At 36.7% G+C, this 23,421-nt stretch overlaps 1 protein-coding gene and 1 long non-coding RNA gene across 4 annotated transcripts in view; one reads left to right on the top strand and one right to left on the bottom strand.

The window, feature by feature from the left end:
- The window catches only part of LOC141385735 (uncharacterized), a 48,447-nt gene extending 27,078 nt beyond the window's left edge, over window positions 1-21,369 (top strand). The window contains exons 5-8 of the long non-coding RNA XR_012406646.1: window positions 5,638-5,784; window positions 12,228-12,350; window positions 19,234-19,369; window positions 19,458-21,369. This is a non-coding gene — a long non-coding RNA (uncharacterized lncRNA). The remainder of the gene's footprint in view (window positions 1-5,637; window positions 5,785-12,227; window positions 12,351-19,233; window positions 19,370-19,457) is intronic.
- asgr1c.1 (asialoglycoprotein receptor 1c, tandem duplicate 1) lies at window positions 2,140-22,904 on the bottom strand. Of its 3 annotated transcripts, none has more exons than XM_001339548.8 (16): window positions 22,787-22,904; window positions 21,729-21,815; window positions 21,459-21,554; window positions 19,445-19,543; window positions 19,244-19,327; window positions 19,033-19,140; window positions 16,752-16,844; window positions 16,061-16,141; window positions 15,889-15,987; window positions 12,619-12,711; window positions 12,253-12,333; window positions 8,737-8,829; window positions 8,425-8,484; window positions 5,608-5,762; window positions 4,903-5,012; window positions 2,140-2,421 (listed from the first exon to the last, which is right to left on the bottom strand). In XM_001339548.8, exons 1-16 carry the CDS (start codon window positions 22,869-22,871, stop codon window positions 2,280-2,282), a joined length of 1,566 nt encoding a protein of 521 aa, XP_001339584.3. In that variant the 5' UTR covers window positions 22,872-22,904; the 3' UTR covers window positions 2,140-2,279. The 3 variants fall into 3 exon arrangements, with proteins under 3 accessions (XP_001339584.3, XP_073807966.1, XP_068077493.1); XM_068221392.2 differs by lacking the exon at window positions 2,140-2,421 and adding an exon at window positions 3,714-3,872; XM_073951865.1 differs by lacking the exons at window positions 15,889-15,987; window positions 16,061-16,141; window positions 16,752-16,844.
- Between the last annotated feature and the right edge of the window lie 517 nt (window positions 22,905-23,421).

The raw sequence follows: 23,421 nt of genomic DNA on the forward strand, positions 1-23,421 counted from the left end.
GCTTCTCGCGATCTGTTCTCTTGCTCATCCACTCTCATGTCTCACGGAGCAACTATGAATAGGCGATTAGTCTCGCGAAGCTTCCGTCAGTGGTCATAGGGTTGGATGAGACACTAGTCACAGAAACTTTCTGTACTGCCCCTATTTTGTGTTTACTTCCTTTGTCACTGCCTTTTATAATGAGTTCATCCCCATTGGATGCTAAAACCAATTACGATGATGTGAAATTATATAAAAGGGTTTTTTTTTTCTTCTGAGAGAGAGTTCTGACCTCCAGTGTGGGAGTGGTGTTTGCGTCACCAAGTTGCGTTGCGGGTGTGGCTCTGCCTGGGTCTGAGGAAGCAGAGGAAGAGATGCGGCGATGCTCAAGTTTTCACTGACTTGTCCTTTATAGCCACCGTAATACCAAGTTTCCTGGTAATTGCTGACGAGTGCCAGTATTACGTTACCTTCGTGTTGCAAAGTTACCGGTGTCGATGTGTTAGGACTAGGGTTGTAACAATATACCGGTATGACGGTTTACCACGATTTGAACGTGCATGATTATCATACCATGAACAATTGCATATCAACGGTTTTAACCCTTAAAGACCGAGACAGCCGCCCGCGGCTAAAAATAAGTATTGCTCTTAAATGTTTAATAACTTTTGATCCGCTGATCCGATTCATACAATTCAAAGATTGGCATAAAGAAGAGAATCTCAGCTTTCCAGTGCTGTATCACATAACATTCACAGACTTTCAGAGGCTCCGGAATCAGTGCGGTTACGTCATCAACATTTGACAACGCTGATTTGACAAAGAAACGCTCGTCACTGTGTCTCCGGACAAACCAGACATGATACATTGATGCATTGTCCCTCCTCCATGCCCAGATTGGTTCAAACTCGCTATATCACAACCAATAAGCATAGGTTTCACTTTTGTTTGTGGACCAACACTGAGCTTTTTGAACAACACGGAATGAGAGATAGGCATACATTTATGTGCGGCTAAATAAAACGCAAAAAAAAAAAAGTTTTGCATGAAATAATTCTCATACTAAGTACTTTTGCATGCACAGCAGCACAGAAACATGACAAAACAGTGACACAGCAAAGACGAACTGCTGCTCTTGCTGTTTTCAAAAGACGCAAATGAAGATGCAGCTGTTTGTTTGCATTGCAGACAACCATTTCCAAATCCATATCCACAGACAACCATATCCATGCTGGCACATAAAACCTAAGGATGTTCCATATTGAATCTAGTTTCCTTATGTAACTATTTATAGTATAGTAAATATTTATATCTATTTTTTACTGAGGATTTGCACCATGTTTATTTGGACTTTATTTGGACTTTGATACATTATTTATTATTTTCTTATTTTTATTTGTTCATTGTAAGTGGTGTTGTTTATAGTAACTGAAAATATATTATTTGGAAAAAGTCAAATTTGCTTCACTCTTCTATTATTTTGTAACATTTGTAACATACCGCATACCGCGAAACCGTCAAACCGTGGTATTGTTTTAGACGATTATCATACCGTAAAAAATTCATACCGTTACAACCCTAGTTAGGACACCTCCGAAAACGGCTGCCTGTTCATCATTTCAGTCCGTTCTGCCAAGTCACCTGCCAGCCAGTGAACTGCTGACGTGTAACCTCCTGACACCACCACTGCAAGCCTCTTGGGTCAGTTTCACTCATACACTTACATACATACATTCTTCACCCAAGCTCCCTTTATTTTCATTTAATTAGAGATTTGAGAAAATTGAAAAGTTTTGTTTATTTATTTCTTGGTGTATTTGTTGTCGTTTTTTGAGGGGAATCTTGTTTTGGGTTACTTATATACATTGGTTGCAACAATGAAAGCATCACTTGCGCGGGTCATGCCAATAAACTGTGTAAACAGAGGTTGCACCACATCTTTATATATTTTAGCTGCTGTGTTGGGTGTGCACATGCATCTCCTCTGCGTGTAAAACACTGTTAAATCGTGAACAAACATTTGCGATCGGTTTATGAGATCAGCCAGATTGGCGAGTACCGATCGAGTCATAAAATGTGATTATCGGCCGATATCGATCTCTAGGTGATCGATCGAAGCATCCCTAGTTTCTAGAAAATAAAAGAAGACAGAAAGACTAATTGTGAAATGTGTATTTATTGTTTAATGAATATTAAAGGAGGAAATACACATGTTTTGAAGGGTGTTTACAATGTTTAGAGTACTAGGATACAGACGATTTGTATGTCTTTGTTATTTGGGTCACATTCATCAGTCATTTTCAGTTTCTACAAATAAATCTAATTTTGGTGGAGCAGTGGATGTCATTGAGTTTCCCAGTATATGATATATGCCCACAATCCTCTCCTTCTTCTCCCAGACCGTGGTTTTTCCAGTCATCCGGCTGGCCTTGATTCCAGCGTCTAAAAGAATGACAGCAAATGTAACTCCATCTGCATGTAATATATATTATCCGGCATCCCATTCCATCTGAAGGTCATTTCATGTCATGTATTTAATTATGAACCAACAGCAATCCTTAAAGTCCACTATTTATCTAAAGAATCAGACGTTTTGTTCATATATAAACATGAATGTAAATGTATCAACTAAAAAACATGTAAATGTGGTGCCATCTTGAGGTCAGAATTTGCATACAAGCACCTCATGTAATACATGTATTACTCAAGGGTTTGATTAATTGACTTTTATTAGTGTGCTCTCTCAGATATGGCTGTTAATTATTTCTTACACAAAAATAAAGATAAAGGTCTAAATTATATGCCATCTTGACCCAAAACTTGTAGACAAACACTTGATGATGCTATATGTTAATTACTGGGAGATTTAGAGCAAAGCATTTTATGCAATCTAAAGGAGGAAATTTCTAATAAAGTGGCCGGTGAGTATATCCTGTATATATTCTGTAGAAATTAACCTTAGAGATTGTGGAGAAGTGGGGGACTATGTTCACATATTAAGAGAATGTCCCAAAATATAAGTGTATTGGCAGGAGGTTAACAGGGACATTAAAAAAGTTTTAGGATATGACATACAGTACCAATGCACCAGGTATTTTTTCTGCTTGATGGCTTCCCCCCTGATCAATTCAGTAAGTCTCACCTATTTGCACAACATATAATATTAATAACAGCTAGGAAAATAATTACAGTGAACTGGATGAAGACCCGCCAACCTACTTTAACAGAATGGACACAGAGGTTGAAACAGATATATATATATTTGAGAAAATGACTGCAGATTTGCTGCTGAAATCAGACTTTTTCTAACAGACCTGGGGCCTCATGTACGAAGACTTGCGTGGAATTGATTAAAACATTGCGTACGCACAAAGCTGTAAATGTGCGTACGCAGAAAAAAATTCAGCTGTATGAAACACTGCGTACGCCGAATCTCACGCATATTCTTTTGTACATCCGAATGAAGGTGAAACTGAGCGCAACATGCACGAGCACAAAACCCCTCCCTGCCTCCTCCCCCGTATGAATATGCTAATGACTCTACTTTGGCAAAACCCAACGAAAAAGCAATGACAAAATCAAGCAAAAAGAGAAACAGAATGAACAGAATGTGAAGTGGAGGTGCTGCTTTCGGAGGTAGACCGGAGAAAAGTGGTGTTATTTGCAAATTTGTTTGAATTAACAACAAAAGAAAAAAATAGAGTGGGAGAGTTTAGCTGATGCGTTTAACACAGTTGGGTCTGAACATCGCACTGTAGAGTTAAAAGTGAAATAGTATGATTTATAGGTGTAAAATGTTGCTGCATCTGTAACAGTCTTAGTGGCGCAGCTCGTAAGACACATTTCAACATGTTTTGACACGTTCGAGCATGAACTCGGTTCGATTCCAGCGTCTGATGAACTCTTTCTTCTTTTTTCCCCTGCTACATATCAGATTTTGCCCACTATTTATCATGAGAAATACAAGTAGGAATCATTAATAAGTTTGTGCATCATATTTTATTTGCACATTTATTGAATGGAAATGTTTCTGATTCACGTATGCAAATTCATCTTCAGATAGTGTCTTTATAACAATGTGCATGCGGTAGATAGCTCAGATTACATTGGGAAAACAGGCGACCGCTGCAAATTGTGCTTTAATGTTTGGCTGGTCAACTGTATGGTATGGAAACCTTATATACCTGCTAGATGAACCCGTCTCATACAGCTGCCATTGTAAGGCTCAGACACTTTGTAGAGAGGAATTTAACACAACTGCCTCTAGGAGTTGCCAATGGAAATAAAACAGACACGCACAAAAAATGTGCGTACGCCAGCCATAAAGCTGGCGTGGAGCTGCGCACATTCCCACGTTCAGTTCATGGTTAGTAAATCCAAACGTGAGAGATTCTGAGCGTGAAACCTGGCGTACGCAAAGTATTTCTGCGTACGCAGCGTTGATACATGAGGCCCCAGGGCATTAATCGAAACATACTTACTTGATCTTTGAAAGGCTTTCAGGGGCTTTGTCTTTGTCGTAATTATTGACTTTATATTGGAGTGTATTTATTTATTTGTTTACCCCCCCCTCCCCTCGTGTTTTTTTTGTTTTTTTAAGCTGTCACTACTATCAATTATTATAATTTATATCTATTATTATTTTCTATCTATTTGTTTCCTTTTTTGTGATTGTAAACATTCTGAGTAAATGTTATTTGTATACTATGTTTATAAAAACTTAAATAAAAACACAGATTAAAAAAAAAGAAATTAACCTTAAAGGGACAGTTCACCCAAAAATGAAAATGTACTCACTATTTACTCCCTCTAAGATGGTTCCAACTTCTGTTGGAACTGATAAATAAGGGACTTAGCTAAAGGAAAATTAACGAATGAACAATATGGGAAAATGCTGAAGTGAAAATGCATCAGTTATCTCACTCTTTGTTGATGCTGTAAGGAGTTTCATCAACCCATCTCCACTGGCCTGTGTTCTGATCTGTGAGGCCGACCCAGTAGTGTTTGGGGATGGTGTGATTTTTCAGAAATGACTAAAAGAAACAGAATTTGAGAATGAGTGGAAAAAAATGAAATCAAAATGGTAGAGTTGAAGTCAGAATTATTAGCCCTCCTGATTTATTAGCCCTTCTATATATTTCCCCCCAGTTTTTGTTAAACATGAAGGATTTCTTCAGCACATTTCTTATCATAGTTTTAATAACTCATCTCTAATAACTGATTTATTTTGTCTTTGTCATGATGACAGCACATAATACTTGACTAGATATTCTTCAAGTTACTAGTATACAGTTTAAAGTGACATTTAAAGGCTTAACTAGGTTAATTAGGGTAAAGTTAGGGTAATTAGGCAAGTCATTGTTTAACAGTGGTTTGTTCTGGAGACAATCCAAAACAAAATATTGCTAAAGGGGGCTAATAATATTGACCTTAAAATGGCTTTAAAACTGCTTTTATTCTAGCCAAAATAAAACAAATAAGACTTTTTCCAGAAGAAAGAAATATTATAGGAAATACTGTGAAAAACTCCTTAATCTGTTAAACATCATTTAAGAAATATTTGATAAAAATTCACACGAGGGCGAATGATTGTGACTTGAACTGTGTGTGTGTTTAGCTGTTACTCACCCACTCCTCATTGTCATCTTGTATTTTCAGGAGTGACGCTTCCTGTTGTTTGCAGTAATCTCGGGCTTCAGACCAGCTGACTTGAGTTTCAGAAAAAAAGAAACAGCTGCTTTTATACACAATCCAGCCAGATTTACAGCTTTTCACAGGAACATCTGTGTCGGAGAGGAAGACAAGGTGAGAAAGTGAGCAGTTACTTTAAAAATCACTGAGTAAATCTGTAGTTTTTTAATAGTTCATTGTTTTTATACCTTTTTATTTTTGTTCAGTTTTAGTAATTCTGTTCATTTTTAGTTTTAGTTCTATAGATGTGTATTTGAAAGTATTTTTTTTATATTAATTTAATTTATATAAAACAGTTTTTAATATATTTTATTTAAGTAAAGCTTTGAGTACAGTAAATAGCTTTAGTCTAATTGTTTAGATTAGTAGAATAATCTTGAAAGAAGATTAAAACTAGGGCTGAAACTTATTTAATATTTAATAATTAAATTATTTGATTTAAAGGTTTAAGAAACCCTTGAGTACTTTTTTTGAGATTTTAACAGATTTGTGTGTGTTGAGCATCAGTTAAGTAAACGTTAGCGGCTGTCAGCTTTAATCCAGGAGAAAACTGGGTAATTTTGAGCTTTTTTCAGCTAATTACAGCTTTCCTTTAACGTTACGCTGCTAAGCAACATAAGGCACCGAATGGCGACGCAGCACACATCGTGCGAGCCTCAGTTCGGTCATGGCATATCGTGGTTCATCCAGTGTGATACCTAATTCCTCACCAGCGCTTCCCACACAGAAGACTTTACCTCAGCGGCCCGGTTCTGTGTGCATGAGAAAAGTCTCTGCCACAGACTCGCGGGCTCTGCTGCTGCAGACCCACAGAGACGCGCGGGACACCTGCTCTGACTTTAGCTTTGAGGAGAGCGCAAGGACACGCGGAAAAAAAGCCTTTTAGTGAGTAGACTGACCCAGCTCATTATTTAGAGTGACAATACATCCTCTTTATCCCGGACATGTCCTCTATTTGGGACTTAAACATTGCATGCTGCCAAGATTTCTAAATCGCCGGAAATGTCCCGGATTCTGCTTTCTATAGCTTTCTATAACTTTAAATCCCAATCTCTCAGCAGCACCAAGACTAGAGAGGGAGCAGATTTGACCTGTCAGTGGTGCACATGGATAGTAGGAGTGAAATAGTGGATTTATTATTCTTTATTTCATTTTTTTACTTGAACACTCTGTCATGTAAAATGCTAAACATTTTTGTTGTTTTAATTGTCTGTTAAATAAGAATAAGAAATCATTGTGTTGCTGAGGGCTATTACAGTTTAAAAGAAAGAATGGTGTTACTTTGGGGCAGAAGGAAAATTTATTTAGAGGCATTCCCATGTTTACCTCTTCTTTAAAAAGCCCAGAAAGATAGCGTGCTCTGATAAAAAGTGTCAGCTTTGCACATCAGTTTGCAGTTCTCTTTATTTACATTGTCGTACTTTTCCCATGTGGGAAGTAAGGTGGAATCTGTGCAAATATGCAAATGTAGTGAATTCTGATGAATAAAATTATTCTTAAAAGTCACATTATTAGTGCTGTGGAGAAAAGGTGTTTCAATCTATCATCTGCAAGTATATTTGTTAAAGATAATATGTGCAATATATATTATTATAAAATTAATAATGTTTGGGAACATTGATACAGCCATAATTTTCTTATGATACAAACACAAATGAAATAGATCTGATCATGTAAATGTTTGTACTAATCATACTGCACATTTTATTAACTTAACAATAACTTATTTCTGCTGCCCAGTGTGAAAGATATTTTTTCAGCTCAACTGGATCAAAAATTCATCTAGAAGCTGTGTGTGAAATTGAAACTTTGGACACTGAACCTTTAACAGTTGTTCAATTAACAATATTTTTCTACCATTTGCTGATGGTAAAACTGAATAACTGAAGTGACCTTTAATTAGAATTTTGCGCTTTAAAAATGTATTTTTGTTTATTCAATTAAGATATTTTTCAGGTTCTTGATATTTATTCTTTAATTCTTTATATACAGTATATATTCTTATGTAAAAGGTTCACATTTATGCAACCAGTAGTTAATAACCTGGTTGTTTTTTCCATACCTACTGTTGCAGACTTTTGTTCTCAGTTTGATCTAGCCTTTCATATATTCGACTCAACAAAATAGGTAAAAGTAAAGTATTCATAATTTGTGCTGATATTGGATTTATATCGGTATCGGTTCGTACTGATGGCTGCAATATCGGTATCGTATCGGAAGTTAAAATGTTGTATCGGGACATCCCTAGACAGAAGTGGGAATTACAGCTACAAATTACAAAAGATCACTCTCAGCATAATCTGTCAAAATGACAAATCACCTTCAGATTTTTCCGTCACTGCTGAAAAAAATCTGTTAATGACGGAAAATATTCAGTTAACGCGACCTCTGATATATATATATATATATATATATATATATATATATATATATATATATATATATATATATATATATATATATATATATATATGCTTAGTTTGTTTTAATTGTCTACAGATATTTATTTGTTATTTATTTGAAGTTATTTTAAATGTACATACTTATTTAAAATAAATATTTTAAATATTTATATGCCAGTGTAAACAAGACTACAATGAGTATTATATTCAAAATCGCTCCAGAATTATATTCATTTGAATTTGGATATTGCTTTTGCACGCTTGCACCAAAATGGGTGTTAACAGAATAAGTGAAATAAATAAAGGCAGATTTTTTTGTTGTTGCAATTTTCAATACAACAGTGCTGCATACCAGCTGTTTTGGCACTCGTATTGGACATCAGCCCCTTCAGAGCATTCAGGATTCTCTCTTCTGAATAATAATAAAAAAAGACAACAAGAACACACATCAGACCTAAAAAAGTACAACGCAGTAAATATCATTACTATTGTACAATGTAATGAATAAAGTCATGAGTAGCATGTAGATCTGTTAAATCTATGCATTCAGTGCAGTTTTATTTCTGAAGTAAATACTTATTGAGCTGAAAATGAATTAATATAGATAAATATGACTATTATAGTGCTACTGAGTGCTGTTCTGTATAGTGAATGTATAACTCACCAGAGCTCTGTTGTTTTGAGGAAAGAGCTGCGATGGATGAAGAGAGGTCTGACACTGAACTCTTCAGTTCATTCAGTGAGCTCGATAGAGAATCTTTTACATTAAAAAAAAACATACAAATCAGATATATCAGCATTACTATGTGCATAAGAGTTTACAGTGGTGTTTTAATTGAGGCTTCAATAACAGTAGATCAACCTTAAAACAGTAAGCTTTAATAATTAGCTGACTTTAGTTGACATGAACTAAAATATGTAAAGCTTTATTGATAATTTCTACATTTGCTATTACAAGTTTAATTTAATAAACCTTAGATAACATGAACTGAAAGGATCTGTGCTTTTTATGTACTAGTGTTAATTAATATTAATAGATAATGTAACTAAAGTGTTGCTCATTGTTGATGTTAATGCATTATGGAAGGGGTAATGTACATCTGAATATTGTACACACTAAATAAACCCAGACAGGTTTATCAGCAGCTGTAGTATAAGACTAGCTGGAAAACAACCCGCTAGACTGAAAAAAGTGTTGCATGCAGAATTGTTGCAAACAGTTTATTTGTGTTGAGTTTAAACAAACAAATAAAGTTTAATAATGTTCAAGTTAATTTGTTTGTTTAAATTCAACCCAAATAAATGGTTTACAAACACTTAACGTTAAAAAAAATTGAGTAAATCCAAGGAATCATCTTTAAATAATTTTTTTCAGTATACTTATTATATATTGAACTGTTAAAGGGTTTAAAATAAGTATACTTAACAACAAAGTGTATACTAAATGTATAAATTATACTAAAAAGTGGGCCAATTTAGTCCCACTTACAAGTACGCTTATGTAATACTTATTAGATGTTGTCTTGATGCAGGATGCTTTGGAAAAATCATTAGTGTGAAATACACTATACAAACAAACTTAAATTGAATCGAATGATGTGTAATTAACTATATATTTCAACATTACTTAAGTATACTTCATAAACTTCCGCGAAAAACTGGCCCTCTTTTTAGTCTATAAAGGTATACTTTTAAATGTACTTAAGTGTAGCATTACTAAACTTCAAGTGCACAGATAGTCAACAGTTGCATTTTTTATTTGTACTGTAAGTGAACTTATTACTAGGCCCACACGGAATCTGTACGTGCAGACATCCCCAGATTTACACAGATTTTAGATCATTCAATCTATTTTATTTACTTTATTTTACTTTATTTATTCTATTTTAAATGTGTAAATAAATATTTATTCAGTTTTTATATTAATTTCAGGACTATTGTTGAAAATGTTTATATGGTTTATGTACAATACAGTATTTAAAGGCATATGTTATATCTTTTAGTAGATACAGGGGGGGAATAAGTATTGAACATGTCACCTTTTTTCTCTGAAAGCATATCTTTAAAGGTGCTGCTTACTAGACATTTTCAACCAGATGTTGGTAACAACCAAAGAAATCCATAAAAGCAAAGAAAACAAATCTAATTCGTTTATAAATGAAGTTATGCATTAATAAAAGGAAATGACGCAGAGAAAAAGTATTGAACACATGAAGAAAGGGAGGTGTAGTTCGGCAGTGAAAGCCCAGACAGCAGCTGAAATCTCTCAGTACTTCAGCAATCCTCTGTCCTTCCTCAGTGTAAATGAATATCAGCTGCTTCAGTTCAACATCTACATTAGCAGGATGATAAAGATAAAACCAGAGTGGACATTTCAGCCAAAACACAGCCAAGGAGACTCTCAAATGCTTTCAGAGTAAGAAAATCAAGCTGTTCAATGGCCCAGCCTATCGCCTGACTCCTATCCAATAGACAATACAAAATCAAGCTCAGATTTGATAGACGAGACCCACAGAACCATCAAGATCTTGACACTGTTAAAGTCTGTGAGAAACTCACACATGAGCAACTCATGTGACTTCACTCTCCATATGAGAGGCATCTTTAAGCTGCCGTCACAAAAAATGTTTCAGTAGTTCAGTGCTTTCTCCTTGTGCCATTCCATTGTTATTATTACATTACTTTTTTTGTATTGTTTTATTTTTATATGTGTATTGTTTGGGTTTTTACCAAAGCCTGGTTCAATTCCATGTCAACAGCTCCTTTAGAAATAGCATTCCCAGGAAAAAAAAAACAAGATGTATTCAATACTTATTTCCCCAGCTGTATATAAAATCAGACACTGACTTTGTTTAACAAACAAGTGGATCTAATTGGATTTGTTTTTAGTTCCTAAACTCTCAATATTATTCTGCATAAATACCAGGATTCAACGCTAAGGATTTTTTCTACTGGCCCGATCGGACCAGTGGTTCAGATTTTTACTTGCCCTGCCAATATTTTCACTGGCCCCACCACGAAAAAGTTAGTAGCTATTTCTTAGCCACAAATTTAAAAAATAATGTTTGTCAATCTAGAATCTAAATATAAAAATGTTAATGTATTCATTCATTTTCTTGTCGGCTTAGTCTCTTGATTTATCCGGGGTCGCCACAGCGGAATGCACCGCCAACTTATCCAGCAAGTTTTTATGTAGCGGATGCCCTTCCAGCTGCAACCCATCTCTGGGAAACATCCACACACACTCATACACTACGGACAATTTAGCCTACCCAATTCACCTGTACCGCATGTCTTTGGACTGTTGGGGAAACCGGAGCACCCGGAGGAAACCCACGCGAAGGCAGGGAGAACATGCAAACTCCACACAGAAATCTGAAAACTGAATCGAGATTCGAACCAGCGACCCAGCGACCTTCTTGCTGTGTGGCGACAGCACTGCCTCGCCGTTAATTAATGTATACTGAGCACAATTCAAAGAGTTATGCAAACAAAATAAGCGGTATGGAAAATGTGCAGGTATTTTATTGCAAAACAAAAGTGGCTGACCTGCCAAACTGAAGACAAACTGTACAAAACATCACTTCTTTTTTTTTTTTTTAGTCGTGGTGTACCCTCGCAATGTCTGCTTTAAAGAAGTTAAAAACAAATGTTTTCTTTTTGCTTCATCATTTTATGTTGCCGTTTCTTCGCTGTATTGGAATTGTTGTTATGGAAAAAATAACGTGCTCGCAACATCCAATCAGATAAGAGGAACCAAAAAGCAATATAGTGCTTACCACATCACAGAGAAGGTAGCACTTGAAGGCTTAAAAACCCAAACTATTTCTCGATTCTCGATTTGTTTTTGCACGCAATTGACATAGTCGCAGGCAAATTAAACTTTAGTGATGTAACCCACTTGCTCTGTGGGGTTACAGTGACAACGCAGCATTGGCCCAATCGGGCCAGTAATGATCCTGTCTACTGTCCCGAGCATCTCACATGCTGGCCCCGGGCCATCGGGCAGTCCTTATCGTTGAGCCCTGAATACACAGATTTTGTACAAAATAAAACTAAAAAAAACTAAAAATACACAGTAAATATTCTCTGAGATTTTGTCTGGCCCTGTTTATGATAGTTTTTTTTAATAAATGTCCCCTTTTCAATCCACAGATTTACTGATGTAATATTTCCTCACCTGTTTCACTGAGTTTGGACGTCAGCGCTGATACTGCAGAGCTCAAGCTGTTCATCAAGCTCTTCACTTCCTGCTGCTCCACTGTGGATCAGAAAAGGGTGAGTAGATCAATCTCAATTTCCAAGACTTGATGGGAAAATTATTAACACTTGTGTGAAAATGTTATTTCTTTAAAAAAATTCCCAAGTGTTGTTTAATGGAGAGAAGACTTTTTTCAACACATTATTAACGTAATAATTTAAATAACAAATTTTTTTAGCCTTTGCCATGATGACAGCACATAATATCTAAAACAGATATTATGTGCACTGCATTATTTAATATGTTTATTTGCTGACTTACACATTTAACGTAAGTTCTACTCACTGGCGGCTGATAGTTGAGAGGAAAGAGCTGTGACGGATGAAGTGAGATCTGATGCTGAACTCTTCAGTTCACTCATTGAGCTCGACAGAGAATCTTTAACATAAGACAAAAACATGAATACAGCATAAAACAATTACTAAATGAAATTCTATAACAATGTTCCGTCACAATGTTATGGCCAAGATGACTTAAATATTTAACATGATTTAACTTAGAAAGTTACTTCTAAAAGATCAATAAAGTGTCTAGAATTTATATTTTTTTAACACAACATTCAAGAGTTCACACTTAGCTGATGATTGGTAATAAGCTAGTTTGGCATGCTGTCCCGGGAGAGAGCCCCGAGCTCATGAGAGCCTCGAGCCCGGGGCTCCCTCCCATTGCAGGGTGAGAGGGGAGTTTGAGCTCAGGTAGATCTCGAGAACCCCCCCTCCTGCTGCGTGAGGGTTGCTAAGGTGATGTGTTGCTGACACAATTGAATTTAGTGCTGATTTGGTTTAGTCAATTTACTTAAGTGTCATGTTTTTGGGAGTGTGGGAGGAAACCGGAGGACCTGGGGAAAACCCACGCAAGCACGGAGAGAACATGAACTCCACACGAAAATTCTGACCGTTTGGTTAGATGCCCGAACCGGAGGCATTTTGCTGTGAGGCCGCAGTGCTAGTTACTGGGCCGCCGTGCTGCCCTGTAGACAAAAGAGGAGGCGAAGGGGTGGAAGGGGGGATTCTTCAAGACGAAGATGACTAAAGGTAAGGTGTTTGGTTATTTATACTTGGTTAGGAATAGCCTGATTGGTGGTTCATACATTAGCTTGACTCGGGGCCAGCCGTGTCAATCATAAGCACATGATCCTCTCGAAATTAGTTTATGAATAAACTTCACTTAGTTAAATAATGAAAATAGTCTAATATTTTAATTTTGAATAATATACCACTCTAATCTGTAAATCCTACTGTACATTTCCTACTTAAGTTTTTTTGCCTTGTATCTAGTCCAAGTATCCAAATAAAAAAATTCTTATGTCTAGAGGTATTTCCTAGACAAGAAAAATTATTGTCTTGTTTTAAAAAAACAAAACACACAAGTCGAAATTTGATTAGTTTTTTCTTTTTTAATATTTAAACAAGCTAAATCTCCCAGTGGTGTAAGCCGGCAGCTAGCTCTCTGTAACTTGCTTTTAACACCATGTAGCTGTTTTTGTTGCCTGTGCCTTTAATGCTGGTTCTCCCCGCCCACCGTTTCCACGTGACGGTCAGAGTGTGCCTCAGTCTACGCCTTGACTGCGTCAGATATCAGACAGACATGAAGGAAGCAGATCTCACGTAACGTTTGTGAGAAATACTACAGTAAGAACATTCCCAATGATTATTTGATGTATTTGTTGTGGAGGTAATTCAAGACTTTTTGCAATGATGAGTCACACACAATGTCGTTACAAATTTCACGCACACACACAGAGACACACATGCACACACACATGCACACACTGCGCGCGTGTTTAACTTTACACTGTTTTTGCACAGCAAATGTGACAGGATACACATTAATATTCACTGCTGTATGGACATCTGTTATGTTAATATACAAAATAAACCTGATTTAACGTCCACAAAGCGGGATTGAAGACTCTTCTTTTATAATTGTACTGACACGTGGCTGTGATGATGAAGTAAATCTGAAGTAAATTGCTGTAATTCATTACAAACATGCGCTGTTTTAAAAACGTGTAAAACTTGTTAATCTCACTCTTGATCACATTTGATGATGATTGATGATCACAGAGAGCTGAACAGATCTTTTAATCCCGGTTGCTTTCCACGTCCTGTCTTGTTGATATGATTATACGCGTTACTACAGAGAAATGTTAATATGCTGCTGTCAAACAATTCGGTGGGCGGGAAACTGCACTCCTACGTCACGTTGCAGTGTGTCTCAAAATGGGAGGGGTTTGGATCCTATTTTAATATCAGAAATGTAAAAAAATAGACTTATTGTCTATATTACCCCAATATGACTGTGAACACACTATGCCTACACACAATTCTGTCCATAGACAGAAAGGACAGAAAGCTAGCAAAGGATGATTTTCATCATAGGTGCCTTTTAAGGATAAACTCACTTATATTTTTCAACCCAAGCTCATTCTGAAAACGTAGTCCCATGGACTTTTCTGGAGACCGCGAAGTACGTCCCGGGAGGTACGTATGGCTGCATTTCATTTTTTTAAGCGAACGCTACAGGGCAGTGTGACGTCGTTCCCTTTCGAACTTGTTGGCTGACTGATTACCTCCGTGTGAAGGGCTTTCCCGCCGCAATCAGTTTGTCCAGTTAGCTCATTGTGTGCGTCGGCTGACTTCAGATGCAGAGAGGAGGAGTTGACAACGGCGTCCGGGGAAGAGCGGTTTCAGAAATCAGGTAAGACAAAAACAGAATCCATAAAATAAAGTAACAGGGTGAGAACAGGGTCATAACAGGGTGAGAACGCGGTGAAATCCGAAAACGTGGTAAAAAACAAATGAGGGCTTTTCTTTTTCTAGACGGCTTTTCTTAATTGTTGCTTGGGTTTAGGGAAGTCAGCGGGCGGGCAGGTCAATCTGTAAAACTGGTTGGGTTCAGGAGGGTGTGTCAGCCGATTGGCCGGTCGCGCAGTCAATCATTCGGTCAGTCAGACAGCGGCCTCTGGTGGGTTGACGCGAGAACAGAGCGGGCGCGAACGGCACTCGCCAGAGACATTCGAGATACGAAAAAGCACACACATCGGCTTCTCGCGGATTTGCGAAAACAAAAACTGCACAAATACGTACCTACCGGGACGTATTTCACGGCCTCCAGAAATGCCGCTGGACTACGTTTTTAGAATGAGCCCGATTTTTTCAGTTGATATTTTTACTTGTCCACAAAATACCTTTTGATTAAAGAGTTTTAAGATATTTAAACAAGAAACAAGACAAAACCTCTAAGTAAAAAAAAAAAAACCTTTTCCTAGAGTGTAAACTGAAAGTTAAATTCGATTAATATATATTTTTATTTATTATATATTTGTTGTTGTTTTTTTTACAAAAGTTTAGCTTTGTATGTATCTGCTAACAGTATTTATTGAGTGTAAGCTAACATGAAATAACAGTAAGCATTTGCAATTACATATTTAAGAATAAATACTGCAGTAAATGCATTGATATGATAATAGGAATTGTTTATCAATTAAATTTTTGTTACAGATATTTAAGCTTTTTAAGATGTTTAATTGTTGTTTTTATGCTTTAGTCTCACCCATGTCACGTTGCTTGTTTTGTTGATCAGACTGTATGGCTGATTTCAGGCTTTCCAGTGATCTTTCTGTTTCAGCCTGTTTCTCCTTCTGATCATTAACTGGAAGAAAAGATTAATACATCTTTAATTCCCCTCTTTAATTGACAAATAACAATGATGTGGTGGTTCAGACCTGCATTGTTCAGTGCTGATACTGCAGAACTCAAACTGTTGATCAAACTCTTCACTTCAGTAGTTTGAGACACGTCCTGCTCTGTGAACGTGAAGAAGTGAATATTCTGCATTTAATGGACCGTTATTGCATCAAGTGCAGCATAAACAGGTAAAGAAGACCTATTATGCCTCTTTTGACTAGATGTAAAATAAGTCTCTGATGTCCCTGTGGAGTTTCAGCTACAGATAATGCTTTATAGCTCTCTGAAACTGACCCTTTTAGGCTTTGATCCTCTAATTGTGCTGTTTTGGTGACTGTCGCTTTAAATTCAAATGAGATTGGGCTCTTTTCAAAAGAGGGCGGAGCTACAAATGCCTTTGTGTCAGCATAGTGGCAGATTCAAAAACAATTATCTGTTATTATCTGGTTATCTGGTTGAAAAACAGAAAATGTGAGCGTCAGAATGCGTCAGTCTATGGAGACTCCTGTCGCTGTTCATTTGTGCTTCATCTAAAACTCCACATTTATAATCCTCTTAGTCTATGCTGTATCTTTGGTGATATGTCTGGTGATAAAAAACTGAATTAATAATTTTTTTTACCATTAGAGACTGACTATATTCACACTCTGCTGCCACACAACTGTCTTTAAAGCTCTTATAAAAAGGATTTTTGCATAATAGATCCTCTTTAGTGTAAGTTCTACTCACTGGTGGCTGATAGTTTAGAGGAAAGGGCTGTGACTGATGAAGTGAGATCTGATACTGAACTCTTCATTTCAATCATTGAGCTTGACAGAGAATCTTGAACAGACAAAAAAACATTAATACAGTCAACAAGATCATTGAGGGCTGGTTATACTAAGAACAGATGTAGAGTTGCATCATCAATTATCATATAAGATTGTATTATTGCAGTGCTTTATGGTAAGGTTTCATTTTTTAAGCTTATATTATTAGTTTACATTAAATATCATTCATTTATTTTTCTTCGGCTTAGTCTCTATTTCAGAGATCGCCACAGCGGAATAACCCACCAACTATTCCGGCATATGTTTTACGCAGCAAATGCCCTTCGAGCTGCAAATCAGTATTGGGAAGCACTCATTCACACACACACACACACACACACACACACACACACACACACACACACACACATCCACACACACACAAACACACACACACACACACTCATACAATGTGGCAATTTTTTCAATTCCCCTATAGCGCATGTGTTTGGACTGTGGGGGAAACCGGAGCACCCAGAGGAAACCCAAGGCAACACGGGGAGAACGTGCAAACTCCACACAGAAATGCCAACTGACCCACCTGGGACTCGAACCAGCAACTTTCTTGCTGTTATGCGACAGTGCTAACCCCTGAGCCACCATGCCCATGTCCATTGAATATCAATAGAAACGTTTTTTAATTTACTCTCTGATATGATATGAAATGTATAATACAGTATACTAGATCAGCAAGATCAATGTCAATGAGAACTAGGTGAATAACGCTATAAAACTTGCTAAAAAAATACTGGGTTATTGTAACCTAATGTTGGGTCAAATATGAACAAACCTAACCGGGGTTTGGGTTACTTTTGTCAAATAAGTGAAGTTTATTTCTAAACTAACTTCGAGAGGATCACATGTTTATGATTGACATGGCTGGTCCCGCATTAGCCAATGTATGATTCACCAATTAGATGATTTCTAAGCCACTATAAATACCCTGACTTCCATACCAAAGCCATCTTCATTTTGAAGAATCTCCCCTTCCACCCCTACTCCTCCTCCTCCTCCTTTCCTAGATGGGTGGCACGGTGGCCCAGTGGTTAGCACTGTTGCCTCACAGCAATAACGTCACTGGTTCTAGTGTTTACCAAGCCAGCTGACGTTTCTATGCAGAGTTTACACGTTCTCCTCGTACTCACGTGGGTTTTCCCCGGATTCCCCGATTTCCTTCCATTATCAAAAATATGCAACTTAAGTTAACTGACTAATCCAAATCGGCAATCCAAAAGAGCAGTCACTATCTGTTCATTAACTACTACAGCAGGGGAGTTCTCGAGATCTACCTGAGCTCAAACTCCCCGCTAGCCTTGCAAATGGGAGGGAGCCCCGGGCTCGAGGATCTTATAAGCTCAGGGCTCTCTCCCGGGACAGCATGGCAAACAAGCTTCATAATCAATCATCAGCTAAGTGTGAACTCTTGAAACCTAAATCAATCCAACTTTTGGGTTTGTCCACATAACTCTTTAGGCAGGCATGTCCAGACTTGGTCCTGGAGAGCCGGTGTCCAGTTTAGTTCCAAACCCAAACAGACACACCTGGGCTAGCTAATCAAGCTCTTACTAGGCTTTCTAGAAATACCCTTACAGGTGTGTTGAGGCAAGTTGGAGCTAAAATCTGGAGGACACCGGCCCTCCAGGACCGAGTTTAGACACTCCTGTCTTTAGGAGTCACTTCATCTTCCTAGGGCGACATGGTGGCTCAGTGGTTTGCACTGTCACTTCACAGCAAGAAGGCCTCTGGTTTAAGCCTCGGCTGGGTCAGTTGGCATTTCTGTGTGGATTTTGCATGTTCTCCCCGTGTTGGCGTGGGTTTCCTCCGGGTGCTCCAGTTTCCCCCACAGTCCAAACACATGCGCTATAGAGGAATAGAAACTAAATTGGCCGTGGTGTATGAGTGTTTACCGTAAGTTGGTGGTTTATTCCGCTGATAAATAAAGGAACTAAGCCAAGGGAAATGACTTCATATTTCTATTCCCAATAATATTCTGTACAAATGTCTCCAATAAGACAATAAACGTGATGACACTTTAATTTGGTTGAATTTAGGATTCAGCTTTTTTGAGCACACATGCATTCAATAATCTCTATTGAAGTTGCATTAGATTTTGAGTATATATTTCATACCCTTTGTTTTCATGGGGTGCAAAAATGTGAAACTTATTGAAAATTCATAGCTATTTCATGTTTGTGTCGTACCAAAGTCAGATTGCTTGCTTTGCAGGTCAGACTGTAGAGAAGTAACAGATGATTGCAGACTCTCTAATGTATTTTTAATTTCAGCCCGCTTCTGGTCCTGGTTGCTGACTTAAAACAAATATTTGATGGTTAAACGATCACAGATATAAGAGTTTATTGTTAATATTGCTTTATTTTGTGTTGTCTTTTTATATAAAATAGTTTTGCAGACCTGATGCATCGATTTTGGATGCGAGCGCTGATACTGCAGAACTCAAGCTCTTCACTTCAGCGTTTGTCAGATCCTGCTGGCGCTCTGTTGGAAAATAAATCGACAGAAGCACACTGCTGTTTCATGGTACGAAAATACTTTTAATTGCATTCATGTGTTGTTCTAGAGGACTTAAAAGCACATTATAATAGAAAACCTCACCCATCTTCTGTAGGTTTTCCTTCTGCTTGGATGTGATTGAACTCAATGAAGAGGTAAGATTGGTCATCCAGGCCTGAATATTAAACATCTCTTTTTCATCTTATGTGATGAAGATAGAAAAAAAATCACTTTCACTCTTTTTTATGAGGAAAAACACTTAATATATATTATTTGGCTTCCTGAATATATGTGCACATTCAAATATGAGTGTGTAAGTGCAGTGCTCAGCATAAATGAGTAAACCTTCTTTTGAAAATGTATATTTTTATCAATTCCTCCGTGAAAACATCCATTACTTTCTAGTGCATTTAAAAAAACTGTTTTATTGATGTTAAATCCATTAAAATAAGAGTTTGGCCACCTATATTTTTTAAATGATGTATTCTTCAAGCTAAACTAAGTACTTCTTTAAATTGGAAAAATGTGTGTACACCAATGTATTGGACGTTGGCTGAAAGACATGATTACAGACACGACAATGGAAAAGATAATCTATATATTAAGAGTTAAATACAAGATTTTTGAGGGAGTTTGGGAACCTTTCAAATTGTTTCTAAAATGTGGTGAAGATGGAAATGTGTTGATAGCTGAAAAAGAAAATAGCTCATGAATATTGATGTAAAATACTGTAAAAAAGTTATTTTTACTTATGTATTATCTGAAGTGTGAAGTTAAAATGCAATTAAAAAAACTGAAATAATACATTTAAGTTCATTCATTTTCTTTTCGGCTTAGTCTATTTATTAATTAGCTGTCACCACAGCGGAATGAACCGACAACTTATCCAGCATATGTTTTACAGTTTACTGCAACCCATCACTAGGAAGCACCCATAAATACTCATTCACACACACACTACGGCCAATTTAGCTTATTCAATTCCTCTATAGTGCATGTGCTTGGGATGTGGGGGAAACCGAAGCACCCTGTGGAAACCCACACCAACACGAGGAAAACATGCAAACTCCAAACAGAAATGCCAACTGACCCAGCCGGGGCTCGAACCAGTGACCTTCTTGCTGTGAGGCGACAATGTTACCCACTGCACCACTGTCACGCCATATACATTTAAAATCGAATTAGTTATCGCAAAGAAATCTCAATTATTAAACAAAATTTTCTTTTATTTATGTTTCACTTGATTTTTCTTGTTTATTACAATTTTATGTAACATTTTTACTTAAGAATTCATTTGGGTGTGCTAATTTTTGGACACTGTGGCCTCTCAGCAAGAAGGTTGCTGGTTTGAGTCTCGGCAGGGTCAGTTGGCATTTCTGTGTGGAGTTTGCATGTTCTACCCGTGTTGAAGTGGGTTTCCTCCGGGTGCTCTAGTTTCCCTCACAGACCAAACATATGCGTTATAGGGGAATTGAATAAGCTAAATTGCCCTTATTGTGAGAGTGTGTGTGAGTATGTATAGGTGTTTCCCAGTGATGGGTTGCAGTTGGAAGGGCATCTATTTGGTAAAACTTATGGCGGTAAGTTGGCGGTGGCGAATAAAGGGACTAAGCCGAAAGAAAATGAAATTTCCCGTTGTGTGTGTAGTTGTTTCCCAGTACTGGGTTGCAGCTGGGTAAGTGGTGTACTCGTTTATGCTGAGCACTGTATATAGATGAAAAAAATCATTGTCTTGTTTTACAGAACAAATATGTAAATATTCTTTAATCAAAGTCCATTAACTGAAACAAACAAAGTGCTTTATTAAGTTGTTTTTAAATGTATCAAAATGAAGTCAATTCATACTCTAAATTAGACTGGAAAATATCTGCCAGTGTGGTAAGAAAAATCAAATTTGTATTAGAATTCTGACCCAATTTTTAAGCATAAAATGACTTGCTTTTAGATGTGTTTCAGTAGATAGGATGTTTGAGAATTTATTAAATTAAAAAAAATAATTAATTCATTAAAAAAGTCGAAAATGGGACAAAACTACAAAAAAAAAAAATAATAATAATAATATATATATATATTTATTTTATTTTTTTATATATGTAAAAAGACTTCAAGATCTCACCAGTTGTCTGTAAATGTGAGCTGATTGAAGTTATATTAGAAGTATGGCTGTATATCCAACTCTCCAGCTCTGAAAACTTTCTTTGCTGATGCAGCACTGTAAAAATAAAATCTATATTATATAATACATATTAAAAATAATATTTAACCAGTAAATAGCACCGTTGTATATAAATACTCTGCGGTTTAAACAATATTTAGGTTTTTGCATTGCATTTTCATTACATTCAAGGAGAAATAAACATATTTGTATGCTGTTTAATCCACTCACAGTTGACCAAAGTCATGACCATGAAAATAAACACGCAGACTGCTGCGAGAAACACAAGGATGCTGTTTTTTCTCCTGTATTGATGACCTGCACAAAATAAAACACAATGAGAGGGTTTTATTACAACATCATATTCATTTTATTTTATTTTAATTTGGTGCTTTTCACATCAAACTTTCAGTAATACACTTTTATAATATAAGTATACTATATACTTATAATATAATCCAACAATCATTTGGGGAAGCAATACATTTAATTTAAAGTGAAACGAAAGTTACTTTCTATCATTTTACTATTCCAGAAGGAACAATGTCAACCCACATTAAAATACTACAGTAATTTACAGTAAATACTATATTATTTTTTAACCATACTATAGTAAAGTACTTGATTCTATTGTTGCTATGATAATTTAACATGTATAGTAATATAAACAAATGACCCAATAGTGGTGTTTTCTACAACTATAGGGTACATCACACTACACCAGTTTACTGTAGTAAAAACTAAAGTAAATTACAGTTCGTTCAATAATTTTCCTTCGGCTTAGTCTATTTTTGAGGTCGCCACAGCAGAATGTACCGCCAACTATTCCAGCGTAAGTTTTAGGCATTGTATGCCCTTCCAGCCACAACCCAGTTCTAAGACACACCCATACACTGGAGCACCCTGAGGAAACGCACGCCAACACAGGGAGAACATGCAAACTTCACACAGAAATGCCAACTGGCCCGGCGAAGACTCGAACCAGCGACCTTCTTGCTGTGAGGCCACAGTGCTAACCACTGAGCCACCGTGCCCAGTTTATTAGTTCACTATAGTCAATACTACAGTATGCCGGAGCATAAATTAACAAAGTGTTGTGGATACTATAATAAACACAGTAATGCACTTTACTATAGTATGGTTTAAAAACACTGGATTATTAACTATAAATTACGATTGCGTTTCTTTCATGTGGGAGTGTGGGTTTACCACAAACTAAAAGACTCAAACACATGGATTACTTCATATATTAGAGATGACACATTTTAATATTATTAAATATACCAAACCTTTGCGAAAGGACATCTTCTCTTCAGATTCCAAGTCCATTTCCATGATGTTTTCAGAGCTACCATTTTTCTCATATTGCATCATGAGTGCACCCTATGCAGTTGCTTACTTCCTAGTGAAGATCCAGAAGAACACATCCCTTTCTCTAGAAGTCTATTTTAGAACAACACCCCTTAAACGACAGCATGACAGGATGTCTTTATGTGATTTACAGCACTTTCAGTTCCACACTACAAAGAATAGAGCACATCCGTACAGCGTCAACCTCATATTATCACTTACCATAGATTTTTGACTTGCCTCACAAGGTTACTGTGGTTTGTAACTTCATGATTAAATTTCTTCCTTTATTGTGGCTTGACCACTAGTTTTAATTTATTCATGCTAAATGATCTCTACTTAATAACAATGACAAACTTTTGCAAATGTTAAAGGTCTAGCTTAGTTATTGATACTTTATTTGACTTTATAGATTATTAATACTTTTTTAGCAATACAAAACAAATATTTAGGTGCAGAAAGAAACATTTTTGATTTCAGTGTGATGTTGAGGCAAATGCCCATGCACACTATTTATAAATTAATCCAAGTTGAACAGCGTTTTTAGTCGCATCAGTCACTCACACTTCACTCA

The sequence above is a fragment of the Danio rerio genome, chromosome 5, assembly GCF_049306965.1.
Source record: "Danio rerio strain Tuebingen ecotype United States chromosome 5, GRCz12tu, whole genome shotgun sequence".
In the NCBI taxonomy this organism is placed as follows: Eukaryota; Metazoa; Chordata; class Actinopteri; order Cypriniformes; family Danionidae; genus Danio; species Danio rerio.